The 24,782-nt window shown below is 40.3% G+C and overlaps 1 protein-coding gene across 1 annotated transcript; it reads left to right on the plus strand.

Annotated features, from left to right (window-relative positions):
- GDI2 (GDP dissociation inhibitor 2) lies at positions 1-24,666 on the plus strand. Its single transcript, XM_004588492.3, has 11 exons — positions 1-282; positions 10,200-10,307; positions 12,005-12,104; positions 14,484-14,618; positions 17,263-17,461; positions 17,697-17,828; positions 20,816-20,915; positions 21,359-21,530; positions 23,215-23,359; positions 23,595-23,649; positions 23,736-24,666. The coding sequence occupies exons 1-11, from the start codon at positions 238-240 to the stop codon at positions 23,880-23,882; spliced, it is 1,338 nt and encodes a 445-aa protein (XP_004588549.1). The 5' UTR covers positions 1-237; the 3' UTR covers positions 23,883-24,666.
- The last annotated feature ends 116 nt before the right edge of the window (positions 24,667-24,782 follow it).

The following is a 24,782-nucleotide window of genomic DNA, read 5'->3' on the forward strand; positions in this document are numbered from 1 at the left end:
AGGCGAGGTCACCGCCCTCCGCTTCCGCCTCGCCCCGCCTCCCTCTTCTGCCTTCGCGGCTCTTCTCCGGTTTGGGGTGGCGGCCGGCTTTCCCTCTCCGTCTCCTCCGTTTTTCCCTCTCCTGCCTTCCGTTTTGCCTCGGCCTCAGGGCGGCCTGCGCTCCTCCCCGCCTCCTGCGAGTGGCCGCGGAGTCCCTGCGCTTTCTCTGTTGGCTCGTCTTCCTCGCCCTCCTCCGCCATGAATGAGGAATACGACGTGATCGTGCTGGGCACCGGCCTGACGGTGAGCTGCTGGTCGGGAGGGTGTGCGGGCGGCCCGCGAGCCTCGGCGAACCGGGCTCCGTCCGCTCCTGGGCGCGCAGTCCCTGCCGCGGCCTACAGCGCTAGGGTGGGCGCAGCCGGAGGCCTGGGCCCGCTAGACTGCAGGCTGCGTCTACTGGGAGGCGGTTTCGCCGTCAGTAATGGCTTTTTCTGGGATGGGTTTGATTAAGGGGGTCTTATGGAATCCCAGAGCCCCTGGCTGGAGCGGGTCGCTCACAAGTGTTCATGGAGGGTCCAGGAAATGGAGACCTAGGGCAAGGCGTTGGAGAAGCCGGCCCAGTGGGTGCTAGTGACCAGGGAGAAGTAGGTCTGGACTGGGCGATCCTGCAGAAGGGTGAAGGGAGAATGCCTGCCTGTCGGTGCCCCAAAGGGTCGGTGACCCGTCGTGATTGGAAGCAGAGAAGCTCCGAGCGGAAGGGGTAAGGCGAAGCTTTGCACAGTTGCATTTCCTGTTTAGCCCTAAGCCTCTGCTGCTAGTCAGCCCGGCTGTCAAAGTGAGGCTGAAGGAGTGCCAAAATCATTAGATAATCACGACTTGGGAATTGCTAGCGTTTGGTAGACTTAAACTTGTGGAGAAAATGAAGGAGAGTGGTGGTGGTGGTGTTTTAAATCCCTAACCCCTCCCAAGATGAAGCATTGTTAATTGTTGCAAACCCATCTTAGCCGCATGGCTGAGGGTCCAGGGAACAGGTTTCTCTAAACTTGTATATCGAATGCTTTTGCACGTCACTTTACCACCACACTACCCTTATTTGTAATTCCCTGACTCGGCCTGCCTACCAGTCAGGCATACCGAATATACAAGCACAGGCTCTTCTTGCGTCTTTGCGCGAACCTCAGCTTCAGACAGGGTTGCTCCAATTCCATCCCCTCCAAAATGCTTCCAGTTTTTTGTTTGTTCTATCTCAATTGTCTCTTCCAGATGCCATCCCCCTCCCCCCAACTTGTGATGGATCCCCACAGGCCAAGGTTCTCTGTAGCTCTGAACTCTCCTCAGGGGTTATCATACATCAATATACACATGAGGAATTCAGTTGTGATATATGAATGTAAGGAGCGTCAGTACCATTAGATATTTGTTTCCCTGGGTATCTGTCTGCTTACAGACTTTTAGATGAATGCCTGCATATAGTGCAGGCGGGTTTTGCATCTTGTACTTTTTAAAAATTCTTTTATGAAGACTAGTCATCTGTTTTTAAGATTTATTTATTTTTATTGGAAAGTTAGATATAGAGAGAAGGAGAGACAGAGAGAAAGATCTAATATCTGCTGGTTCACTCCCCAAGTGGCTATAAGGCCAGAGCTGAGCCGATCCGAAGCCAGGAGCCAGGAGTCTTCCACATGGGTGCAGAGTCCTAAGGCATTGAGCTGCCCCTCCACCACTTTCCCAGGCTCAAGGAGGGAGCTGGATGGGAAGTGGAGCAGGTGGGACTTGAACCGGTTCCCATATGGGAGCCAATTGAGCTATTGCTCCTGACCCTAACACTAGTCATCTTACAAAAATATTCAACTTGAGGCAGGAGTATTTTAACTATCTTTTTAAAAATTTGAAATCCTGTCTGAACTACTTCCTCATAATGAACTCCAGAAAACATTTCTTGTGCCCTGTATGTTCTGACCAGGGTACTTGAATGCTTTTATATAACTTTCTTCTTTAATTTGTTGGAATGTAGTTTGATTTCTCAGGGCAAAATTGTTTTTTTTTAAATTAACACCGCGAAATAACTACTTCAAATTTCCAAAAATGAGAAAACCTCCAAGTTTTTGACTCATTTTTAAAGAAAAAGGCTGTTAAGAATGTAAGAGCGTGTGTGACTTACCTCTTTCCACTGTGTGATTTATGATGATAACTGGAGAACAGTCATTTCTAAATGCTTCATTGTGTCTAGCAAGTTCAGAAACAGACATGTGACTGCCTATGAAATAGTACCAGATACAACTACCTACCCAGAAAGGCCACTAGGCCATTTAATTATTTTGAGTGTGTGTGATTCTGGTTCGATTTCTTTTTTTCTGATGGTGAATTGTAGGATGCCTAAATTAATAGTTCTCCTCACAGCAGTTTTTTGTTTGTTTGTTCCCACCCCACCCCCCTGCCTGCCCCAGAAGTGCCTCATTGGGGTTTTGAACAGAGCTTAGTTTGTGGTGGATTTTGCCCAGCGGAATGGATCCCGATGCTGTCGGCGTGTTGTGAGAACCAGTTGGTTCCACTGTTTTTCATTTGCTGCTGGTGGTCTTTCCGATTTGTCCATGATTAAGGTCCTTTGTGTGTGGACCAGTGAGTGCAAATCCATATGGTGCAGCCTTTTAACAAATGTAATGTACCTTGTTGATAGCCTTTAGTTTATTTTTAAAAATATGTTTAATTTTTAAAATATGTTTAATTTTAATTGACAGAATAGTCGTGCATTATGATGGGGTACAGTGTAACATTTCAATTTATAATTGCAATTTTTTTTTTTAAGATTTATTTATTTTTATTACAAAGTCGGATAGAGAGGAGGAGAGACAGAGAGGAAGATCCTCCATCTGATGATTCACTCCCCAAGTGAGCCGCAACGGACTAAACCCAGGAACCTGGAACCTCCTCCGGGTCTCCCACGCGGGTGCAGGGTCCCAAAGCATCGGGCTGTCCTCGACTGCCCTCCCAGGCCACAAACAGGGAGCTGGATGGGAAGTGGAGCCGCCGGGACCAGAACCGTCGCCCACATGGAATCCCAGGGCGTTCAGGGTGAGGACTTCAGCCGCTAGGCCACGCCTCCGGGCCCCTATAATTGCAATTTATAATGATGAGGATGTGGTAGTTGGCTGTTACCCTAGGCATTTGTTATTTACATTGGTAATATTCAAAATCCTCTCTTCTAATAAAATATGTTTATTTATATTGAAATATGTGATTTTTCTTGACCGGCATTACCTTACTGTCCTGTAGAACGTGAGAGGTTGTTCGTCCTGTCCTCCTCACGCCCATTAACCATCGTCTTGATATCCCCTTCTTTCTTCCCTTCCCAGGCTCTGGTCACCACTACTGTTCTGAGTATGGTTTCTACATATAAGTGAGAAAATGTGTAGTTTATCATTCTGTGACTGATTTAACTTAACGTACTCCAGTTCTGTGTTGCTGTAAATGATACAATTCCCTTTTGTATGGTTGAATAGTATTCCAATACATACACATATGCATATACCATATTTTCTCTACTTAGTCATTCTTTAGTGGATACTTGGGTTGATTTCATAGCTGAGCTGTTGTACTTAATGGTATAGTAGACATGGAAATGAGGCTGTCACCTCAGCTCACAGATTTTCTTCCCTCTGGGTATTTAAAGCCTGTAATGGGATTGTGGGTCACATGAGTTTTTTTCTGTAGCTTTTAGGGGACTTGGTGCTGTTTTCCTTAATGGCTGTGCTAAGATATGTTCTCAAGAGCTCCTGTGAATTTTCCCTTCCTCATCTCTGCTAGCACATTATTTTGGCTTTCTGCTGAAGGCCTTCTTTTTTTTTTTTTTTTTTTTTATTCAGAAGAGACATCTTTTTTTTATTATTATATTTTTGACAATCTTTACACAGTTAATTAGGGTAAAAAGGTTCAAGGGCTCTAGGAAAGTGAGTAAGACTATTATTTCCATATTGTTTCCTTCATGTTTAAAGGGGGATATTAAGGGAGAAGCCCCACCCAGTTTCCCACCCACCCCAGGTCCTGGATGTAGGGCATGCTCCGAGGTTCTTGCTCAAGTGGTTTTGATAGTTCACCAGTTCTGAATTGCTGCCAATCTTGCCACTCCAAGCACGATGAGGTCGTTGAAGAATCCACTGATTGACATAGTCCATCATAGAGTCTCCGTTTGCCCAGTATTTTGCTGCCAACATATAGCTGAGATGGTTGATTGACCTGTTCTGTCTTCTGTCTTTTCTTGGTTAGGGTTCTGAGTCCAGCATTTCGTTTGTGGAGATCTCCAAAGAAACTCTGAGGTGTTCCAAGACCAGATTCTTGTATGTACTAGCAAGAACAGGGCCCACCACAGTCCATCGCCTTGATCAGCTGGTGGTTGCAATTGCTGGGCTGGTTCTGTTTTCAGTCCTGACTTCCACTAGAACCAATGGGTGTTGCATTCCGTCCTGGTTCTGCCCAGCACATACTCAGCCCTCACATAAACCAGTGGGAGCTGCAGCCAAGTTGGAGCGACCCACAATAACCCCCACCAGGCCCGCCCCCTACCCTGGTTTACCCTGGTTTTCTTACTGGAGTTAAGCATGTTGTGCTTTGGATTTGTGCTTTCCTGTAGTCGGTGATCTTGAGAATTCTTTCACATACTTGTCCCTTGTTTCTGTCTCCTTTTTTTAAGGATTTACTTATTTTTAGGACAAAGTTACCAAGAGAAATAGATATCAGTCAGTTTTCTGTCTGCTGGTTCTCTGCCCAAAAGATCACAATGTCTAGGTCTGGGTCAGATGGCCAGAGCTAAGAGAGTGGAACTCCACATTGGTCTTGCCGTGGCTGCAAGGCTTCAAGCACCTGGGCCATCTGCCACTGCATTTGCAGGAAGCTGAATCAGAAGTACAGCAGCCAGAATTCCAACCAAGTCCCGTTTAGGTTGCTGACCTTGCAGATGGTAGCTTAATGCACTAAGCCACAACTGGCCCCCATCTTTTTTTTTTTTTTTTTCTTTTCAAGATTCTTTTATTTTTATTGAAAAGGCAGAGTTAAGAGTCTACAGTGGCCAGAACTGAGCTGGTCTGAAGTTAAGAGTTTCTTCCAGGTTTCCCACATGGCTATAGGTGCCCAAGGACTTGAGTCATCTCCCACTCAAGTACATTATTAGGGAGCTGGATAGAAATTGGAGCAGCCAGGTTTCAAACTGGCGCCCTTGTGGGATGCCAGTGCTGCAGGTGGAGGATTGGCCTTGTATGTCTTGGCATCAGCCCCTACTCCAAAACTTTTTTTTAACATTTATTTATTTTTATTGGAAAGTCAGATATACAGAGAGGAAGATCCTCCATCCACTGGTTCACTCCCCAAATGACTGCAATGACCAGAGCTGAGCTGATCCGAATCCAGGAGCCTGGAGCCTCTTCTGGGTCTCCCACATGGATGCAGGGTCCCAAGGCTTTGGGCTGTCCTCCACTGCTTTCCCAGGCAACAAGCAGGGAGCTGGATGGGAAGTGGGGGCGCCAGGATTAGAACCAGCATCCATATGGGATCCAGGCTTGTGCAAGGTGAAAACTTTAGCCACTAGGCTACAGTGCGGGGTCCACTTCCAAACTTTTAAAAATGCCTGAATATCACAATTGAAAGAATCAATAGTTGACTTTACATGATGGGTCACAGTCAAAATGTAAGTACATTAAATATAAATGAAATAGATGAATTTCATGTTTTGTGTTGATTTCCATCCCCAAGATGGAAACTCATCCCCTAATGAGTTATCATTAGATATGTTGCAGTGTTCAAACTTGAAAAATTGGAAACAACTTTCGGCCTCATGCATTTGAAAAAGGGATACTTATCTTTCTCTTAGAAACTGTTCACATGCTAACCATCCTGTCCAAACTGAAAAATGTAGCCAAGTCTGGCATTTGTCTGACTTGTATATTTGGTTTTCTTTGATTTTTGAGTGGTGGTGTTTTGAAAAACTATATGGTAAGTGTTTTGGTGCACATGTATAGTAGTCAGTTGCTTTTATTTCCTATTCATGGTACCTAATTAAAAACCCGCTGGGGGAAACTCTTACCAAATGTCAGTGATGTAAACTGCCTCTGACCCATGTGACCAGTTATGATAGTAAGAAAGGTAAATCAAGGTCCTGTCTGTGAGTAACTTACCATTGTGAGAGTTGATAGGAGATTTGCTAATCCACGTAAGAGAAGTACTCGTGGGATATTCAGAGACTCAAGAATCATCAAAAAGAAAGGATTCAGCTGGCTTTAAAACATTGATAAGCTTTGGATGTGAGAATCAATGCTTTTCTCAGTGGAAAGGTTTAATTTGTTACTAAGACTAGCACACGTAGGGAATAGAGAGCTTATTTTGCTTGAAGCAGAAAGTATTAAGCATAATAGGAACCAGAGTTTGCAAGAAACTATGTAAGAAGAAAAAGGAATACTCTAGGTTAATGAATCTGAACATTTCTAGGCAGTGAGAGAGGATTTTGAATAGGATAGTGATACATTTAGATCAATTTCAAGAAAAATTATCTTTGGTATTTTTTGAGATGGTTTATTTTTCTCTCCATTCCTATACTTACATATCTATGCACAACTTTGCAGTTAAATTAAAAAAAATAAGATTTTTTTTTTTTATTGGAAAGGCAGAATTACAATAAAGGAGAGACCGAGAGGTCCTGTATTCCCCAGATGGCAGCAATGGCCAGAGCTGGGTCAGCTGTAAGGAGCTGAAAGCTGCTTGCTTTTATAGGGCAGGCAGGAACTCACACTTGGGCCTACTCCTAGTGCTTTCCCAGGCTTAGCAGGAAGCTAGATGGGAAATAGAGCAGCCAGGACTCTGACCCAGCACATACATGGAATGCTGGCGACTCAGGCAGGGGCTTAAACTCTGTATTGCAAGGTTGGCCCCTGAAGCAGTTAAACGTCAACCATTTTAGCTAATTACTTACACATGCCAGATAGGCATAATACATAAAAAGTACTTGACTTCTGAAAGTGGTTTGTGATCTCATCTATTTTGAATGAGTGTGTGTGTATGTGTCTGTTTTATCCTGCTCAGGTGATTTGTTATGTATTATATTTCATATTATACATGGAATACTCTTATTTTTAAATAGAGTATGTTGACAAGCATTCTTGTATGTGTCTTGGTAAAAGTTATCATTTTTGTCTGTGTGTGTTTTTAAGATTTATTTATATATTACCTGAACAAGAGAGGAGAGAGACTGACTTTCTTCCTTCCTCCCTTCCTTCCCTCCCTTCCTCCCTCCCCAAGAGACAGTTTTTCTGTCTGCTGGTTTGTAACTGGCCCTGGGCCATGCTGAAATCAGGCGCCTCCCCGGGTCTCCCATGGAGGTGCAGGGGCCTGATAACTTGGGCCGTCTTCAGGTGGATTAAAAGGGGGCTAAATTGGAACCTGTACACTGCAGACCATCTGTTACTCTGAACCATAGCACAGGCTGACCAAACATGCAGCACAGGATGACCAAATTTCTAGTGTAAACAAAGGAGACTTAGTGTTATCTTGTATCTTTCCCGTTCTTGCTTCTTGTTCTGTACTCTGATTTTGAGGTGTTAGTTTAAGGAGATACCAACATTTTAGAAGCATTAATATACACTCTGTGCCTAAATGGAATTGATAAGTTTTGTCTGAATTAATGGTTTCTTCCCATGCTATTTTATTCTTGTAAGAATCTTGAAGACTTTTTTTTAAAGAATGTTTATTTGAAAATTTTTTTAGTGATTATTTATTTGAAAGACAGAATTGCAAGAGAAGGAGGGAGATACAGATTTTCCATACGCTGCTTCATTGCCAGATGTCTGGGTGTTAATCCTATGGGATGCTGGCATGACCCTGACCTGTGTGCCGCAGTACTGACTCCCAAAGCAATCTTTTACACATAGGTTTAGAAAGTCCATGGATCTGTAGGTTTTTGATTAATGAGCTGTTTTGTTCTCACTTGGTATTTCAAGTGACAGGTTTGAAGACTTCTACTACCAGCTTTTTTGGACTTTACCACTTTTATCTATTATTATGTCTATTTTTCCTTTCTTTTTAAATTTTATTTTAATGGTGTTTACATAGTTGAGAAGGATGTATGCCCATGTGGGCCTCTGATTAGGGGAGGGAGGAGGGTGGGACAAATATTCCCACATTTTTTCTTCTGTATCTGCTCTGGAAGGCAAGTCCACTCCTTACTGCTATAAAACTACATCAGCCCCTGGGGATGGGGTGGTGATTTAATGTCATCTTAGAGACGTGAGTGGTTTTGATAGTTCTGAGACATTCTTGGTTTTGTTGCTCCAGGATTGAGAAAATCTTTGCAAGGTCTGTTGGATGACAAAGCCCACATTAGTGCATCCATACACTGATATACTTGCTGTGAAGCTTGCTAAGATTGCTATTGATACTGTCTGAAAAGTCCTTGGGTTCCTCTCCTGCTGCCTCCATAATTCTTATTTTCATTCAGAATTTTTAATTTCTTCTGTTGGCAACAAATAATCTCAAATGTTTTTACATTGACTTTTTGGGACATTATCTGCCATGCGGCAAAATCTAAATAATCATAATTTGTCATTCACTTGAGGGTTCTCTCTCTCTACTTTCTCTCTCTCTCTTTCTGTAACTCTCCCTTCCAAATAAATAATTTTTACAAAATAATTTCTTTGACTCAGAATAGCTATCTGTGTATTCTCTTCTTTGTCCCAGAATACTAAAAAGATGTGTATTCAGGTTGTATGTTCAGTTTTTTTGTGCCTTGTCAGGGACATTCTCAAGTGAGTGCCATGGTCAGAATGTTAGGACTACATGTGAAGTTTAGAGCCCTTATCTTAATTTGATCCAGCATTAATTTTGCATCATCAATGCAAATGTCAACACAGTAAAAATTAAGACTGATGTCCTAGTGTTGTGAGAAGTTTTAGGACTGGTGTTGTGGCAACACACGTTAAGCTGCTGCTTTTGCTGCTGCAACTCTTACTGGAGCACTGGTTCCAGTGTTCGCTGTTGTGATTCCAGTCTTGCTCCTTGCTAATGTACCTGGCACATTAGCATGATGCTAATGGCCGGTGCATGATGGCCCAGGTGCTTGGCACACTGCCTTCTGTGTAGAAGGCCAGAGTGTCCAGCTCCTGGCTTCTGCTTGACTCAGATCCTGCTCTGGAGGCAATGTGGGGACAGAACTGGCAGATGTCTGTGTCTTCTCTCTCTGCCACTCTGCCTTTCAAATGAATGAATAAATAGAACCTTTTTCTCTCTTTCAAGATTTATTGATTTTTATTGGAAAGTTTTATATATAGAGAGAAAGCGAGACAGAGGAAGATCCTCCGTCCTCTGGTTCACTCCCCAAGTGGCCCCAATGGCTGGAGCTGAGCCGATCCGAAGCCAGGAGCTTCTTCCAGTTCTCCCGTGTGGGTACAGGGTCCCAAGGCTTTGGGCTGTCCTCAACTGCTTTCCCAGGCCACAATCAGGGAGCTGGATGGGAAGCAGGCCACAGGGATTAGAACTGGCACCCATATGGGATCTCAGTATGTGCAAGATGAAGACTTTAGCCACTAGGCTACTGTGCCGGTCTCTAGATAGAACCTTTTAAATAAACATAATAGATAGATACAGCTAGATAAATAAATTAACTTAAAAGTCAGTTTCAAACTTGGGATTCACAAGGTCTGTGACCAGAGCCTGGATTACTTGTATGCTTCTTTTATAAATTTTTGTTATTTTGTGTGAATGTGTTCATTTGTGAAAAGGAAATATCTTTCATGTGTTTCATATATGCAGGTTTTTTTTTTTTTAAGATTTTATTGTTATTGGAAAGCCGGATATACAGAGAGGAGGAGAGACAGAGAGGAAGATCTTCCATCTGATGTTTCACTCCCCAAGTGAGCCGCATCGGGCCGGTACGCGCCAGTCCGATGCCGGGAACCAGGAACCTCTTCCGGGTCTCCCACGCGGGTGCAGGGTCCCAATGCATTGGACCGTCCTCAACTGCCCTCCCAGGCCACAAGCAGGGAGCTGGATGGGAAATGGAGCTGCCGGGACTAGAACGGGATCCCGGGGCTTTCAAGGCGAGGAGTTTAGCCACTATGCCAGCCACCGGGCCCATAAATGCAGTTTTAAGAGGTTGTTTAATACATGACTAATAATAGGCTTAAAAAAAAGAAATTAAACATGCTGCAGAACTTTGTTTTGATAATGCCTATGCTTTCCTGTAGGAATGCATTCTGTCAGGTATCATGTCAGTGAATGGAAAGAAAGTTCTTCATATGGATCAAAACCCATACTATGGGGGAGAAAGTGCATCCATAACACCTCTAGAAGATGTAAGTATTAGCAAAAAGGGGGATGTACCTTTTATACTTCATTTTACTTTGTAGAATCTCCACTCTACAAAAAGATGGTTTTAATGTTAAGAACAGCTGGAATACTATCATTTCTAATTTGGGTTTTTTTAGATATTAAAGGCTGAACTTCTTTGTTGCTGTCTGGTGTCTTATTAGTCTCTAAAGCTGATAACTAGTAGGCTAGAAAGGGTAGGAAGAGGTGCCTACTGTGTCCTGTATAATGCCGCTGCTTTCCACGTGGTATCATATATTGTCTCGGTTGCTCACAAATAAAATTTTTTATGCATTTTTTCATTTGCAGAATTGTCTTTGTGGGATTAAAATTGCAGACATAAATTGTGAATCAGTACTGTAAATCCACAGCTTAGTTAATTTTGCTACATTGTCCTGCTTCCTACATGTTTAGGACACTTGGGCCCATGAAGCATTTCTAAACGATGTCTTACCGAGTTTCCATATTTCTCTGTGAGGCTTGCTGACACTCACTTGTATGGGGGGTAAACTGCACTGTAAATTTCAACAGTGATGTGAATCAGCGGTTTTTTTGGAATTAATATCTATAAAATGGTTTTGTTCTATGTTCAGAAATTCAAAAAAGTTAAAAGAATAGTGCTAGTGCATCAAAAATCTGAAATCTTTATTTAAAAGTTATCCATCTGAATTCAGCAGTTGATGTTTTACTATATTTGCTTTATGTATGTTTTATTGGTTTTTGAATCATTGAAGGTAATATTGAATCATTGAAAAGACATGCTTCTTGTTTCATATTAATCTGCTAAGAATGTTTTCTAGTATAAATATAATATCTATGGAAATTGGAATATTTATGGAAATTAATAGTATTTACCAGTGTATTGATTGTTTTTTAAACCAGTGTTAACTAATGGTGCTATGCCAAAACCACTTTATCAATAAGTAGTTGTATGAAGAAGTTTCAAAGGCTTCTAGGAAACACATCTTTTCAGGTTGTTTATTTGAAAGGTAGAGAAAGCAAGAAAGAACAAGCATTGTATCAGCTGACCTAAGCTAACTGCGTCCCCTTAAGTCTTATTACAGCCTGGCCTGGGCCCAGGTCAAGGCTGAGAGCGAGGAAGTCAGTCTAAGACTGCTGTCTGGCAACAACATGCCAACCACTTGAATCGTTACAGTGGCTTCCAGGTTGGGATCCAGAAGTAAACATCAGATCCAGGTACTCTGATATGGGTTGTGGGAATCCTGACCCAAGGCCAAAGCACCCACCCTCACAAGATCTTTTAGTTTTAATGTTTATTCATTTTTATCTACATGAAAGGCAGAGTAACTGGTACATACACAAATACATACACACAGGCACACATGGGGAAGGCAGGGAGCTCTTTCATTCTGTGGTTCCTTCTATAAACAAACAGGGATGGGCCATGCTGAAGCTGGGAGCCAAGAACGTCCATATGGGTCTCCCACAGAGGTGGCAAGAGAACCATGCATCTGCTGCCCACCAGAAAGCAGTAACAGGAAACTGAATTGGAAGCAGAGTGCCAGGGGGATGGTGGTGCCCCATGCACAGCTTAATGCATTGTCCCACCACACCTGCCTTGTGTAGTCTCTTTAATTACCATTTCCATGAACCTTTTGAGGTTTCTTTGTATTATAATAACCTAAATTTTGGTGCATTATGAGTCTTTTTGTTTTGCTTTTAGTTATACAAAAGATTTAAAATACCTGGATCACCACCATCATCAATGGGGAGAGGAAGAGACTGGAATGTTGACTTAATTCCCAAGTTCCTTATGGCTAACGGTAAAGAACTTTAACTTGAATTTATGACAGTACATTGAATCTGATTTAGAAGGAGCTAACTCTTGGCAGATAATATTGTTCTCAGTGTGATGATCTGAACTGTGTTAATAGGCAACAGTATAGCAGATGATATGATCCATGACTGGAGTTGTTACAGATATGTGGCTTACTAGTTATCATTTCTGGAGAGAGGAAATTATAATTATGACCATTTACAAAGTGAGAGTGTATTGTGATAAACCTCATCACATATTTTTAGCACTGTAAAAGGCAATGTTACTTTATTTATTTTTAATAATACATTTATTTCTTTAGAGAGGAAGAGATAGAAACCTTCTATCTCCTGATTCACTCCCCAAATACCAGAACAACCAGGTTTGGGCCAAGCCAAAACCAGGAACCAGGAATTCCCTGCTCTTCTCCCACATGGTTACATGGGCCTGAAGTACTTGGGATTGAATTGGAAACACAGTAGCTGATACTCAAATCAGTACCCCTTTAAAGGACTCTCAAGCAGTTGCTTTAATCTGCCACGTGATTTACTTTTTTACTTACTTGAAAGGCAGAATTACAGGGAGGCAGAGAGATTTCTTCATCCTCTGGTTCATTCCCTATATGGTCACAACAAACTTCTTTCAGGTTTTGCACACAGGTGCAGGAGTCCAAGCACATGGGCTGAGTTCCACTGCTTTCCCAGGAGCATAAACAGGAAGCTGGATCAGAAATGGAGCATCTGAGTCTTGAAATCCTACTATGTAGGATGCCTGCATCACAGGCAGAGGCTTAGCGTGCCATCCCGCAATGTTAGCCATGCCCTGCCACATTTTACTTTTTATTAGTAGCATTGCCTTTTTCCCAGTTCCTATATCACAACCTTTGGTAATTATTCATTTTAAGATCTTTTGTCATATGCAATGCAGAATATGGACTTTTAAAATATCTATATTAGAGGAGAAAATTATTTCTAGATGTTCTTCATATTGGCTAGTCTTATGCTTTGGATTTTCTGTTGAAGTTTGTGTGTTTTTCTTTTTATTGATTTGAAAGAGCTCCTTAGAGATAAAGGTTGTTTCTATAAGAATTCTAGGTATTTGCCTAAAGAAACCATGTATTTGTCTAAAATTTCTGCGTTTTCCTTTTGTGCATAAGTTTTTTTATTCTCATGCCATTGTTTTATATTTTCTTTTATTGTTTTTGAGTAGCAGTGATTGCCTGGAAACTTTATTTCTGTCAAAGTTGTAAGAATACAAATACTTGCCTTTTATGATTTATAATTTAATACATTTATCATGTATGTTTACCTACTTTACAGTATTAGTGATTTTTGTTTTGCTTTGTTTTGTTTTGTTAACCCATCTACTTTTTATCCTGTTAGTTGAAAAATAGACTGAAAGTTATTTTTTAAAAATAGCTAGTTGGTTGTCCCTGAATACTGCTTAGCTTTCCATTTTTTAAATTATATCATATCCTGTTTTCCTTCATATATAGTTGTAAAGTATACTTTAACATCTGGCTCCTCATTAACTTTTTGTCTTGTTCTTAAAAGAGCTTTTTCTAATGTTAATTCATTTGAATCACTTGATAAACAGAGTGACAGATAGGCGAGCATAAGGAGATGTTCCATTCATTGACTCACCTAATGCCCCACCAGCCCCGTGCTGAGCCAAGCTGGGACTACCGCTGGCTCTCGCTGGTGGATGGCATGGGCCCTGGTATTTGAACCATCATCTGCTGTGTCTCAGAATGTGTTAGGAAGCTGGATCAGCCTTACATTCAAAGTAAGATATGCAATGTGGCATCCAGGCCAGCAGCTTAACCCACTCTGCCAACACACACTCAAAACTTTTTTTGGTTTATGTTCAACCGCCATAATGAATTTATCCTTTCAAAGTAGCTTTAAAATAATGGTATTTGATTTCTGAGCCATGTTTGCTATTTTTTGCTGTACAAAATTGTGGCTTATAGATAGATATTTGCAGTCACAAACATGGCCTTGTGTTCATCTGAAGTTGATGTAGAAACTGAATATATTTCTGAAATATTTTGCAGGTTACATCTTTAAAATATCACAGAAATTGGATAGTAATTCAGACCCATTTGCAATAACACTGTATTTCTAAACCTCATACTCCAATTAATCTGGCCTCAGTATTTCCTGGCTTTTGCAAAAATGTATTTTTGATCAGGAAGTTGTTTCAGTGTGCTGTGCAGTAGTGTGCATTACCCCATTTAAAATAATAGCATTAGAGAACTTTTTGTAGGAGTCACTTAACAAAGGAAAATTGGGAACCCATTATTACTAATAAATGTATTAACGTTTCTCTAACTTTTAATAGCAGTAAGATTTAAGTTGTATTTTGAATGATGTAACTTTTCTAGGTCAGCTGGTTAAAATGCTACTTTATACAGAAGTTACCCGTTACCTGGATTTCAAAGTGACAGAAGGGAGCTTTGTCTATAAAGGAGGAAAAATCTACAAGGTTCCTTCCACTGAAGCAGAAGCTCTGGCATCTAGTAAGTCATTTCATGTATTGCCTTTGAATAATGCGCTTTTCTAGGAGCCTCACATCATCTAGTCAATAACGTTTGTTGAATGTCATGTGCTAGACAGTTCTCTATGTAGTTGGGAATATGTCAGTGAACAAAATATTGAGAAACTTCTCTCCTTTGGTACAAACATTAGCAGACTTAGCTTTTAACAGTTTCATTTTTTGCTTTAAAACATTTTTTCAAGAGTGACTTTGAAGTCAAATTAAATCTAGTTCACACCTTTTCATGCCACTTTCTAACCTAATAGGTAATCACATTCCGAGTTATAATCATATGTCTTATTGTAAGTATGTTTATTATGTATCCTCAGGGTTCAGTTTATTGAGTGATAATTATTATGCAGAATATACCTGTCTTGGCATGTGTATTTTTATGAATTTAGACCTGATCACTATTTTATCAACAGTTCTTTTTATGTAAATAATGATTTTGAAGTCTGATAGCAGAGAATTCTAGACAGAATGAAAAATGGCATAAGTTGTTGAAGTAGTTAAAGTTGAGAAGGTGGGCAAGAACATTATTTTATAATTCCAACAGTAAGCAGTAAATTTTGAACACTATGTGCCAGGTATGTGTATAATAAGTACTTTGTTTATTTACATTATTTAATTTAATTTTATGTAGTCCTCTACTGCAACACAAGGAAATGTATTTTTGTCTTCTAGTGGGAAAACAAGTATGCAGGTATAAAGGAAAAACTCAGTACTCTAATTTAGCTAGTAAATGAGTAAAAGCTAGATTTGTTACTAGACCCACAGTAAAAAGCTGTGTTTTTGTGATACATAAATAACCTTTTAGATATTTTAATAAGTCACTCCCCCTCTAGTTCTCTTCATTGCTCCTTCTTTATAATTTGCTGTCAGCATTCTTCTCTTGAAATTGTTTCATAAAGATCTTGTAGATAGAGGCTGGTATTGTGGCATAGTGGGTAAAGCTACTGCCTTGGATGCCAGCATTCCATATGGGTACTTGTTCGAATCCCAGATGCTTTGCTTATGCACCAGCTGCCCGCTAATTTAACTGGGAATTCAGCGGAAGATGCTGACGTCATTGAGCTCTGCCACCTATGTGAGAGACGACCCTAAAGAAACTCCTGACTCCTACCTCCTGGCTGTTGTGGCCATTGGGAGAATAAACCAGCAGTTGGAAGATTTTTCTTTATCTCTTTGTAATTACCTTTTAAATAAATAAATGACCCTTATTTTAAAAAAAAAGATTGTATAAATTACATGACAGCTAGAATATACGTGATATCCCAGATGTTTTTTGCTTACTTAGTGTTAATTATATATTATTTGTTTGAACCATTTCAATTTTGTTGTTTTGTGACTGAGCACTAGAATCATAAAATGTTTTTATTAGTGATTTTATCCATTTTAGTTCCAGAGCTATTAGAAAGCCTGACCCCTGCTTGTCACTTTGCATTGCGACATAGAAGTGAAAGGATGGAGATATATATAGACCCTAGTGCTTAAGACCATTGTGTCCCACATGGGAAGGCCTGTGACAAGTCCTGGCTCTGTGACTTCTGACTCCAATTTCCTGCTCAGTGAGGCAGAAAGTAGTGCCTTGAGTAATTGGGTTCCTGCCTGTGTGTGGGAAACCTGTATTGGCTTGTCAGGATGGTGCAGATGTTTGGAGAATGATCCAATAGATGAGTAGGTGCTGTCTTTTTAACTCAAAAAAGGGGGGATGGGTAGATGGAGAAACAGCCACTGTAGTGGCTGTTTCGTTAACGCAGGACAAAAGATATTTATTCATTTATTTAATTTCAAAGTTGAAAGATCTCTGCACAACTTGGTAGTACCTTTAATTTCCAGGTAGTATCCACTAGAGTATGATGCTTGAATTTTGACTGCAGTGAGAGTAAATTATATTTCATTTTTCCTGTCTAAAGTGTGAAACCAGAAGCACTATTGTCCAACTCCTTTGAAATGTGTCAGTGTTGCGTCAGTTAACAAAATGGTGTGTTTCTAATATATGCTTGCAAGGAAAGAATCTTGATTGAATTTGAACTGTAATGCTGCATCAAGGTGGAGGAATCCACCAGGGGGGAGGGGAGGGGGAGGGGGAGGGGGATTCCCAAAGCCTATGAAACTGTCATATAATGCTAAATATTAACTAAAAATAAAATCAAATTAAAAAAAAAAAAAATTCATAGAAATGTTTGTTATCAAAAAACAACCAAGCATGGATTTTAAAATTTTGCCCCTCAAATAAACATATTTTGATTCTATTTTCCCACGAACATTTTAAAATAACTCTTCTAAAGTATAATCTAAAAACATAAGCATGTAACTTTTGTTTTTGTCTTAATGGGTACATAAAAATATATGTATTTCATACACATTTATGAGATGACATGTGCTGTATTAATATGTGGATTCCTTTTGAAATGTTTAAATGAGAGAAAATGTATTTCCTTAAATACTATTTTTCAATATTCAAAATTATTTTAGACTTAGAGAAAAATAAAACATTATATTTTCATTGTTAAAAAAAAAAAAACAAAAAAAAACAAAAAAAAAAACAAAATGGTGTGTTTCAACTTGGCTCTCATGCTCTTCAGTGTCCTATTTTTGGGTTTCTTGAAAAAATCTTTTTTTAGGTTTAATGGGACTGTTCGAAAAACGTCGCTTCAGAAAATTCCTTGTGTATGTTGCCAACTTTGATGAAAATGATGCTAGAACTTTTGAAGGTGTTGATCCTAAGAAGACTTCAATGCGAGATGTGTATAAGAAATTTGATTTGGGGCAAGATGTTATCGATTTTACAGGTCATGCTCTTGCACTTTACAGAACTGATGAGTAAGTTATTTTGATTTTGAGATTTGTGAATTTCTTATTTACTCTAGTTTCTCAAGTGATTGTTCTAACAACAAATACATAGCCATGTTATACTATGAAAGAAGAGATTCTAGTTGCTTATTAGTGGAACCTTTTACATGACTCATGATTAAAATCATGTCAGAAAAGGATTTTAAATTGAACACCAGGGCTGAAAACTAAAGCTCTTTTCTAATAACTGTTTCGTTTTCTCCAGCTACTTAGATCAACCATGTTGTGAAACCATTAATAGAATTAAACTTTACAGTGAGTCTCTGGCAAGATATGGCAAAAGCCCATACCTTTATCCGTTGTATGGCCTTGGAGAACTGCCACAAGGATTTGCAAGGTGAGATTTAGGTTTGTAAGCTGTTAGCTGAGTATAGGTACATAACATAATACATTATTCATATATACATAGGTGTATAATGTATGATTTGAATATATAGCATATAGTTTGAATAATGTAATGTCTGTGAGAAATGAGGTACCTCTCTCATTTTAATTGAAATAAAATTTACATACAATTAAAGGCACAAATTTCAGTACATATAGATTTTTTTTTTTAAAGATTTATTCATTTTATTACAGCCAGATGTACAGAGAGGAGGAGAGACAGAGAGGAAGATCTTCCGTCCGATGATTCACTCCCCAAGTGAGCCGCAACGGGCCGATGCGCGCCGGTCCGAAGCCGGGAACCTGGAACCTCCTCCGGGTCTCCCATGCGGGTGCAGGGTCCCAATGCATTGGACCGACCTCAACTGCTTTCCCAGGCCACAAGCAGGGAGCTGGATGGGAAGTGGAGCTGCTGGGATTAGAACCGGGGCTTCCAAGGCGAGGACTTTAGCTGCTAGGCCATACCGCTGGGCCCAGTACATATAGATTTTTGTAACTGAAACCACAGTCAAGTTTTTTGTTTTTTTTTTTTTAAATCTTACTTAGTTGATTAGGGTACAAAGGGTCAAGGGCTACAGGGTGAAAGTGGGTAATACCATTGTTTCCACACTAATATTATCATTTTTCCCTGTATCTGGGGTCAGGGGAGAAACAAAGGGAAAAGCCCCACCCAACCTCCCACCCATCCCAGATCCCCCCAACGGGAGGCGCGCTCTGAGGGTCCTGCTCATACAGTTTTGATAGTTCATCAGTTCTGGATTGCTGCCAGTCTCTCAGTTCCAATCGCAATGAACCCTATTCAGAATCCACTGGCTGACAGTCTCTTCATGGTTGGGGTTCTAAGATCAGCAGTTCAGTTGGAGGGATCTCCAAAGAAACTTCATCTGAGATGATCCCAGGCCTGATTCTTGCGCGAGTTTGCTAGTACAGAGTCAACACCGTCTGTCACACCAAGCAGCTTAAGCACATGCTGGTCGTTGGGATTGCTGGGTCCGTTCTGTTTCCAGCCCTGAATTCCTTGTGAACCAGTGGGTGTTGTAGTCCAGCTTGATCCTACCCACTTCATACTCGGTCCTCACGCAAACCAGTTGGAGCTGCAGCCTAGTTGGGGCGACTCCACATAACCCCAACCAGTTCTGCCCCCTACACTGGTTCCCATGCTTGCCAGTATGCAGCATAAGCTTGTCCAGTCTGTCCCCAGTCAAGTTACATGAACATTTTCCCCACCCAGAACATTTTCTTATCACCTCATCAATACTTACTCCTATATCCACAGCAGCTGCGTTTGTGATTTCTATCTCTGTAGATTTAATTTTTCCTGTTTTTAAGTTCATATAAAAAGATTAACACATAGCTTATGAATATTCATGATTCATATCCAGGTGATGCATGTGGTATTAACTCATTCTTTTCTGTCACTGAGTAGTATTCAGTTATTTGGATCATACAGGTGAACCACATTTTTCTGTTGACATCTGTAGAAATTTTCAGTATTTAGAATTATTAGGCGATTTTTATATACAAGTTTAATTTCAGGAATGGAATTGTTGACTCGGATGCCAAATATATGTTTAATTTTATTTAAAGACTGTTGAACATTTTTCCAGTCATTGTACCAGTAAGATTTATTCTTATTTCTTTGATAGACAGAGTTACAGAGGGATTTCTATCTCATCTGGTATCCTCCCTGAGCGGCTGCAGTGGCCAAGTTTGCGCCAGGCTGAACCCAGGGGTCTGGAGCTTCTTTCCAAGTCTCCCAGAAGGGTGTAGGCCCCCAACTAGGTGGGCCATTTTCCACTGCTTTGTCAGGCATATCAGCATGGAGCTGGATTAGAAGTGGGGCACCTAGGACTTGTGTCTGCCCCTCAGTTGGCACTCTGTCAGCAAGTGTTTTGTCAGGTAGTCATTTTATGCACAGATATAAAAATATTTTTGTACCTAAATTAGGTATTTTCATACTTAGAAATAAATTTTAGCTGAATGAGTACTAGATCTCAACAATGAATCTTTAACACAATACTCAGACTCCCCCCCTCCCCCCCCACCCACACAAATCTAAATAGGTTTATAGAGAACTTGCCACATTGGTGGACTGGAAGACTTACTTTAAGGTAATCGTTTTCCTTTAAATTAATTTACAGATTTAACCATAATAAAAATCAAAACATTTTCTCTATCGATGAACTGATTTTAACATGTAAATGGAAATGTAAAGGATTGAGAATAACCAAATCTTGAAAAAGAACAAAGTCAGGTGAGATATCAATTGACCTTAAAACTTACTATGAGCACCAAAATTACAGCACAGCACATCATTGACTTAGCCACTGCCTGCAACACCCCATCCTGAGGGCCAGTTCAAGTCAGGCTGCTCTACTTTTGAGCTCGGCTCCCTGCTAATGCACCTGGGAAAGCAGCAAAAGATGGCCTAAGTATTTGAGTTCCTGTCACCCACATGGGAGACTAGGGTGAAGTTCCTGGCGGCCATAGCTTTTAGCGGGAGTGAACCAGTGGGTAAAAGATCTCTCCTTTCCTCTCTGTAACTGTGTCTTTCCAACAAATAAGCTTTTTTTTTTTTAAAATCAGTTTCCTCAAGGAAAAAGCCATGTGAATTACTTATCCATCTCAATCAGGTGGTTCCTTTTGATTCTCTTCCATTTTCTGCTTACTCTTAGCACTTTTCAGTGCCTTATAACATTTTTAGTCCAGAGTCATCTTACATGCAGGAGTATTAGAACAACATAAAAGCTGTTTCTGTTACCAGTCAGTGCTTTTTCTCCATAATTGTGACTTTGGACATTTTGTTGATTTTGTGATTTGTGCTTTAATGAATCCTAACATCCTACTGGAAGGAAACTGAGCAAATATGTGGCCTTAACATTAAGATCAAAAGATAGTGACTGGCAAATGCTTTATTAATTGAGATTTCACCTTTTCTAGGCTAAGTGCTATTTATGGTGGTACTTATATGCTGAATAAGCCTATTGAAGAAATTATTGTGGAGAATGGGAAAGTGGTTGGTGTAAAATCTGAAGGAGAGGTATGTAGCTTGTGAAGAAAATTATACTTTTGATATTAGTGATGCTAGGTTTCAGGTTGTATATTTCTTTATGGTAAGTTAGTCATGATGAAACACCAGAGTAGCTGTTCTTTATTGAAAAGAACACAAGTATATTACATTATTATGATTAAAATATATAGCTTGCGGGTGGCAGCAGAAAGCCCATCATCTCAGTGTTTTCCCTTAACCGAGTCGCTCTGCTTTTTCGTATTCTGGCGGGCGAGTTCACACTGGTTACTGTGGGTCATGGCAACGGCAGCGGCTCCAGCCTGCCTCCGTGACGTCCCCTCGTTCTCTCTTTGACGTTGCAGCTGGGATGGGTTTTTGACACCATAACATTATTAGCTCTTCCAGTCCATGATATACTGTATTTCTATCAATTTGTCTTCGTTGTAAAGTCTTTTCAAATGTTTTCTTCACAGATTGCTCGTTGTAAGCAGCTCATCTGTGACCCTAGCTATGTAAAAGATCGGGTGGAGAAAGTCGGCCAGGTCATCAGAGTTATCTGCATCCTTAGCCATCCAATCAAGAATACCAATGATGCCAACTCCTGCCAGATCATCATTCCGCAAAACCAAGTTAACCGAAAGTCTGGCAAGTATTGAGTAGCAGCAAATGTTTGCAAAATTTTGTTTAATGCAATTACGTCGGAATTCATCTGAAATTCCTAAATTCCTATGTGCTATATTATAGTGGATAGGCTTTAGTGTGTACATATAGGGAAATGTGATACCTTCAAAAGCTTTAGTGATCCTGCAGCTTGTGTTGAAGTGAGTAGGAGCTTAATTTTACACTTACTTGGACCTTAGTTTCCTCCTTTATGGAATTATGGACTGGTGCTCTTATAAAATCTTATCTCACAGTAGATAACTGGGAAGTTTATGCTTAATTGTTAAATTGACTGCACTATTTTCGAGCTGTTGACACAGCTGCTTTTATCATTATTTGTATACATTGTTGATTTCTATGATTCATATGATTTGTTTGAGGAATTGAATCAATCCAATTGCCACACACACACACCCCTTTTTTTTTTTAAGATTTTATTCTTTTATTGGTAAGACAAAATTACAGAGGAGATACAGACCTTTCATCCACTGGCTCACTCCCCAAGTAGCCACAACAGCCAGTGCTGAACTAATCTGAAGCCAAGAGCTTCTTCCGCGTCTCCTACATCGGTGCATGAGCCCAAGGCCTTGGGCCATCCTCGACTGCTTTCCCAGGCTACAAGCAGGGAGCTGGATGGGAAGTGGAGCAGCCAGGACACAAACTAGCATCCACATGGGATCCCAGCACGTGTAAGGCAAGGATTTAGTCACGTGGCTATCATGCCTGGCCTGCCGCCCACATTTTTTTAGCAGCCTAAATCTTTTCTAAAATCCAATTTACCTGTCCTAATAACTGGTGTGTGTGTATATATATATATATATTTTGGCATATAAGAAATCACATCACTGAGGATTATTATTAAAACAAGCAGATCCTTGGATTTCTGAAAGTCTTAAACATATAGTGAGTCTAGTAACAATTTTTTTAAAAAAATATTTTAAAAGACATAGTAACAAAAACAGGGAGAGAGCCTGATGTTCCATCTATTGGTTTACTCCTCAAAATGATCACAGTGGCCAGTGGCTGGCCAGGCTGAAACTAACTCCATGTAAGTCTTACAAATGGGATTCAGGGGCCTAAGTCCCTGCCCTGTTGCCCACTGCCTTCCAAGCACATTTGAAGGGAGCTGGATTGAAGTGGAGCCGCTAGAACTTGAACTGCAGCATAGGATTGCCAGTGTCACACGCCAGCAGCTCAACCTGATGTGACACAGTGCTGACCCCTCCCCCCAATAATTATTTGCTACATTAATTGTGCAGTTTTTAGAATATCGATACACAGACCAACTCAGATACCAGGAAGTGTTTGTTAGTTCATACATATTTTATGCTGATCTCTGTCATATGAGGTAAACAGTACTTAATAAATCCTTTAACTATTTTATGCAAAGTCTGATGCTGATTATCAGCATCCCAAAATAGCTAAATATGTGGCTTATTCAGTTTTTCAGTTGGCTGTTGTACAGCAGCAGGGAGATTGTATTTCCATTTAGCAATTCACTCCCACATACGTCTTTAACCTCCAGTGGGTTGAAATAAATTCTGGTATATTAATTACTATGGCCGTTTTGCCGCTAGAGCAATGAACATCTGGATAAAATATGTTGAAGCCTTAGCCACGTCTCATGATTGTAAACTGAAGGCAGTGAGTTGCTATTGTTTGTTTCTAGATATCTATGTTTGCATGATTTCCTCTGCACACAATGTGGCAGCACAAGGGAAGTACATTGCCATAGTTAGTACAACTGTGGAAACCAAGGAACCTGAGAAAGAAATCAGACCAGCTTTGGAGCTCTTGGAACCGATTGAACAGAAGTGAGTGTTTTATTCATTTAAATGAACTGAAATCCTAGCTGGGGTCTTGATTTTGGTTTGGAGGGTGGTAATTGAAGCATGCAGAGAAGGACAACAGCTATTAGATACTATGTGGATATTCTTAAACCGACCCTGACCTGTCTTCATCAATCTTGTCATTTAGATTGAGAAATTCAGGCAAATCAGTGATAAGGTGTGGTGTTAACTAACCTGGCAACCTAATTCTCCCCTCCAGATTTGTCAGCATCAGTGACCTCCTTGTACCGAAAGATTTGGGAAAAGAAAGCCAGGTGAGTGTGAAGTCTGTAAAGGATATTAGGCTTTACTGGAAGATACCCCTAAAGAAGTCTTAAATTTAAAACCTTTTTATTTTCAGATTTTTATTTCCCGCACATATGATGCTACAACTCACTTTGAGACAACTTGTGATGACATTAAAGACATCTATAAGAGGATGACAGGATCAGAGTTTGACTTTGAGGAAATGAAACGCAAGAAAAATGACATCTATGGAGAAGACTAACAGTACATGTTATTGAATTAGGACAAATTTAAAATTTGGCAAATAATGCATATTGTATGAAATCAGTATTGTAAGCCCTGCTTTTGTAATCAAAATGGAGGGAGTGAACAGCGCTGTACCAGTAAAAATATTCCTACCCCTCATCTTTCTAATATCATGTATTAACTTCTTTTCTTGAGAGTGGCTATTCAGAATTGACTGGTTACCACTTTCTGTTCAGTCTAACCAAATTACCCCAACCGAGTGAAAGATCAGTTTTTAAAAATATGCTACTGATGCAGAGAACTTGATACGGTATTTTTATCTTTTAATCAGGGTAGCCTTTGCAGTTATATGCTCTGCTGCTGTTCAGGAACTGGACAATTTGTGTGCCATCTGTTTTCACAATAAGATCCTAAAGTGACTATTTCATATTTGGAACAGCACCCCCACATTTTTCCTGTAACTTTGTTTTGTGCTGTTTAAACTGTTAGGGCAGGAGCTCCTAAAACTGTAGCCACAGGTTTGGTTTGTATGGGCATAAAATTCTAGTAAAACTCCAGACTTCAGGAGTCATTTGCAGGAAGCAAGTTTGTGGTAGTTTAATAAATTGATGAGAACAAGGGGAAAGGAATCTATCATAAAGCAGGTAAGGTCAACGCATCCTTTCTATCCCAGGTGTGGCTTCTTCAGTGGACCAAACTGCAATGCAGTATTGATTTGACAGAGCCTCTACTTCAGTCTGTCTCAAAATGGCTCCAAATGATTTCTGTACTGCAAAATAAAGCCAAATTCTGGAAACCACCCCCTGTATTGGTCTGTTTGTGTCCTGATTCTAACAGCTATCATGACATGTACCTGTCCCTTGTCTTCTTCAGTAAAGCTGAAAGAGATGTATATATACAGTTGCCAACAGTATTC

Source organism: Ochotona princeps, chromosome 10 (genome assembly GCF_030435755.1).
Source record: "Ochotona princeps isolate mOchPri1 chromosome 10, mOchPri1.hap1, whole genome shotgun sequence".
NCBI lineage: Eukaryota > Metazoa > Chordata > Mammalia > Lagomorpha > Ochotonidae > Ochotona > Ochotona princeps.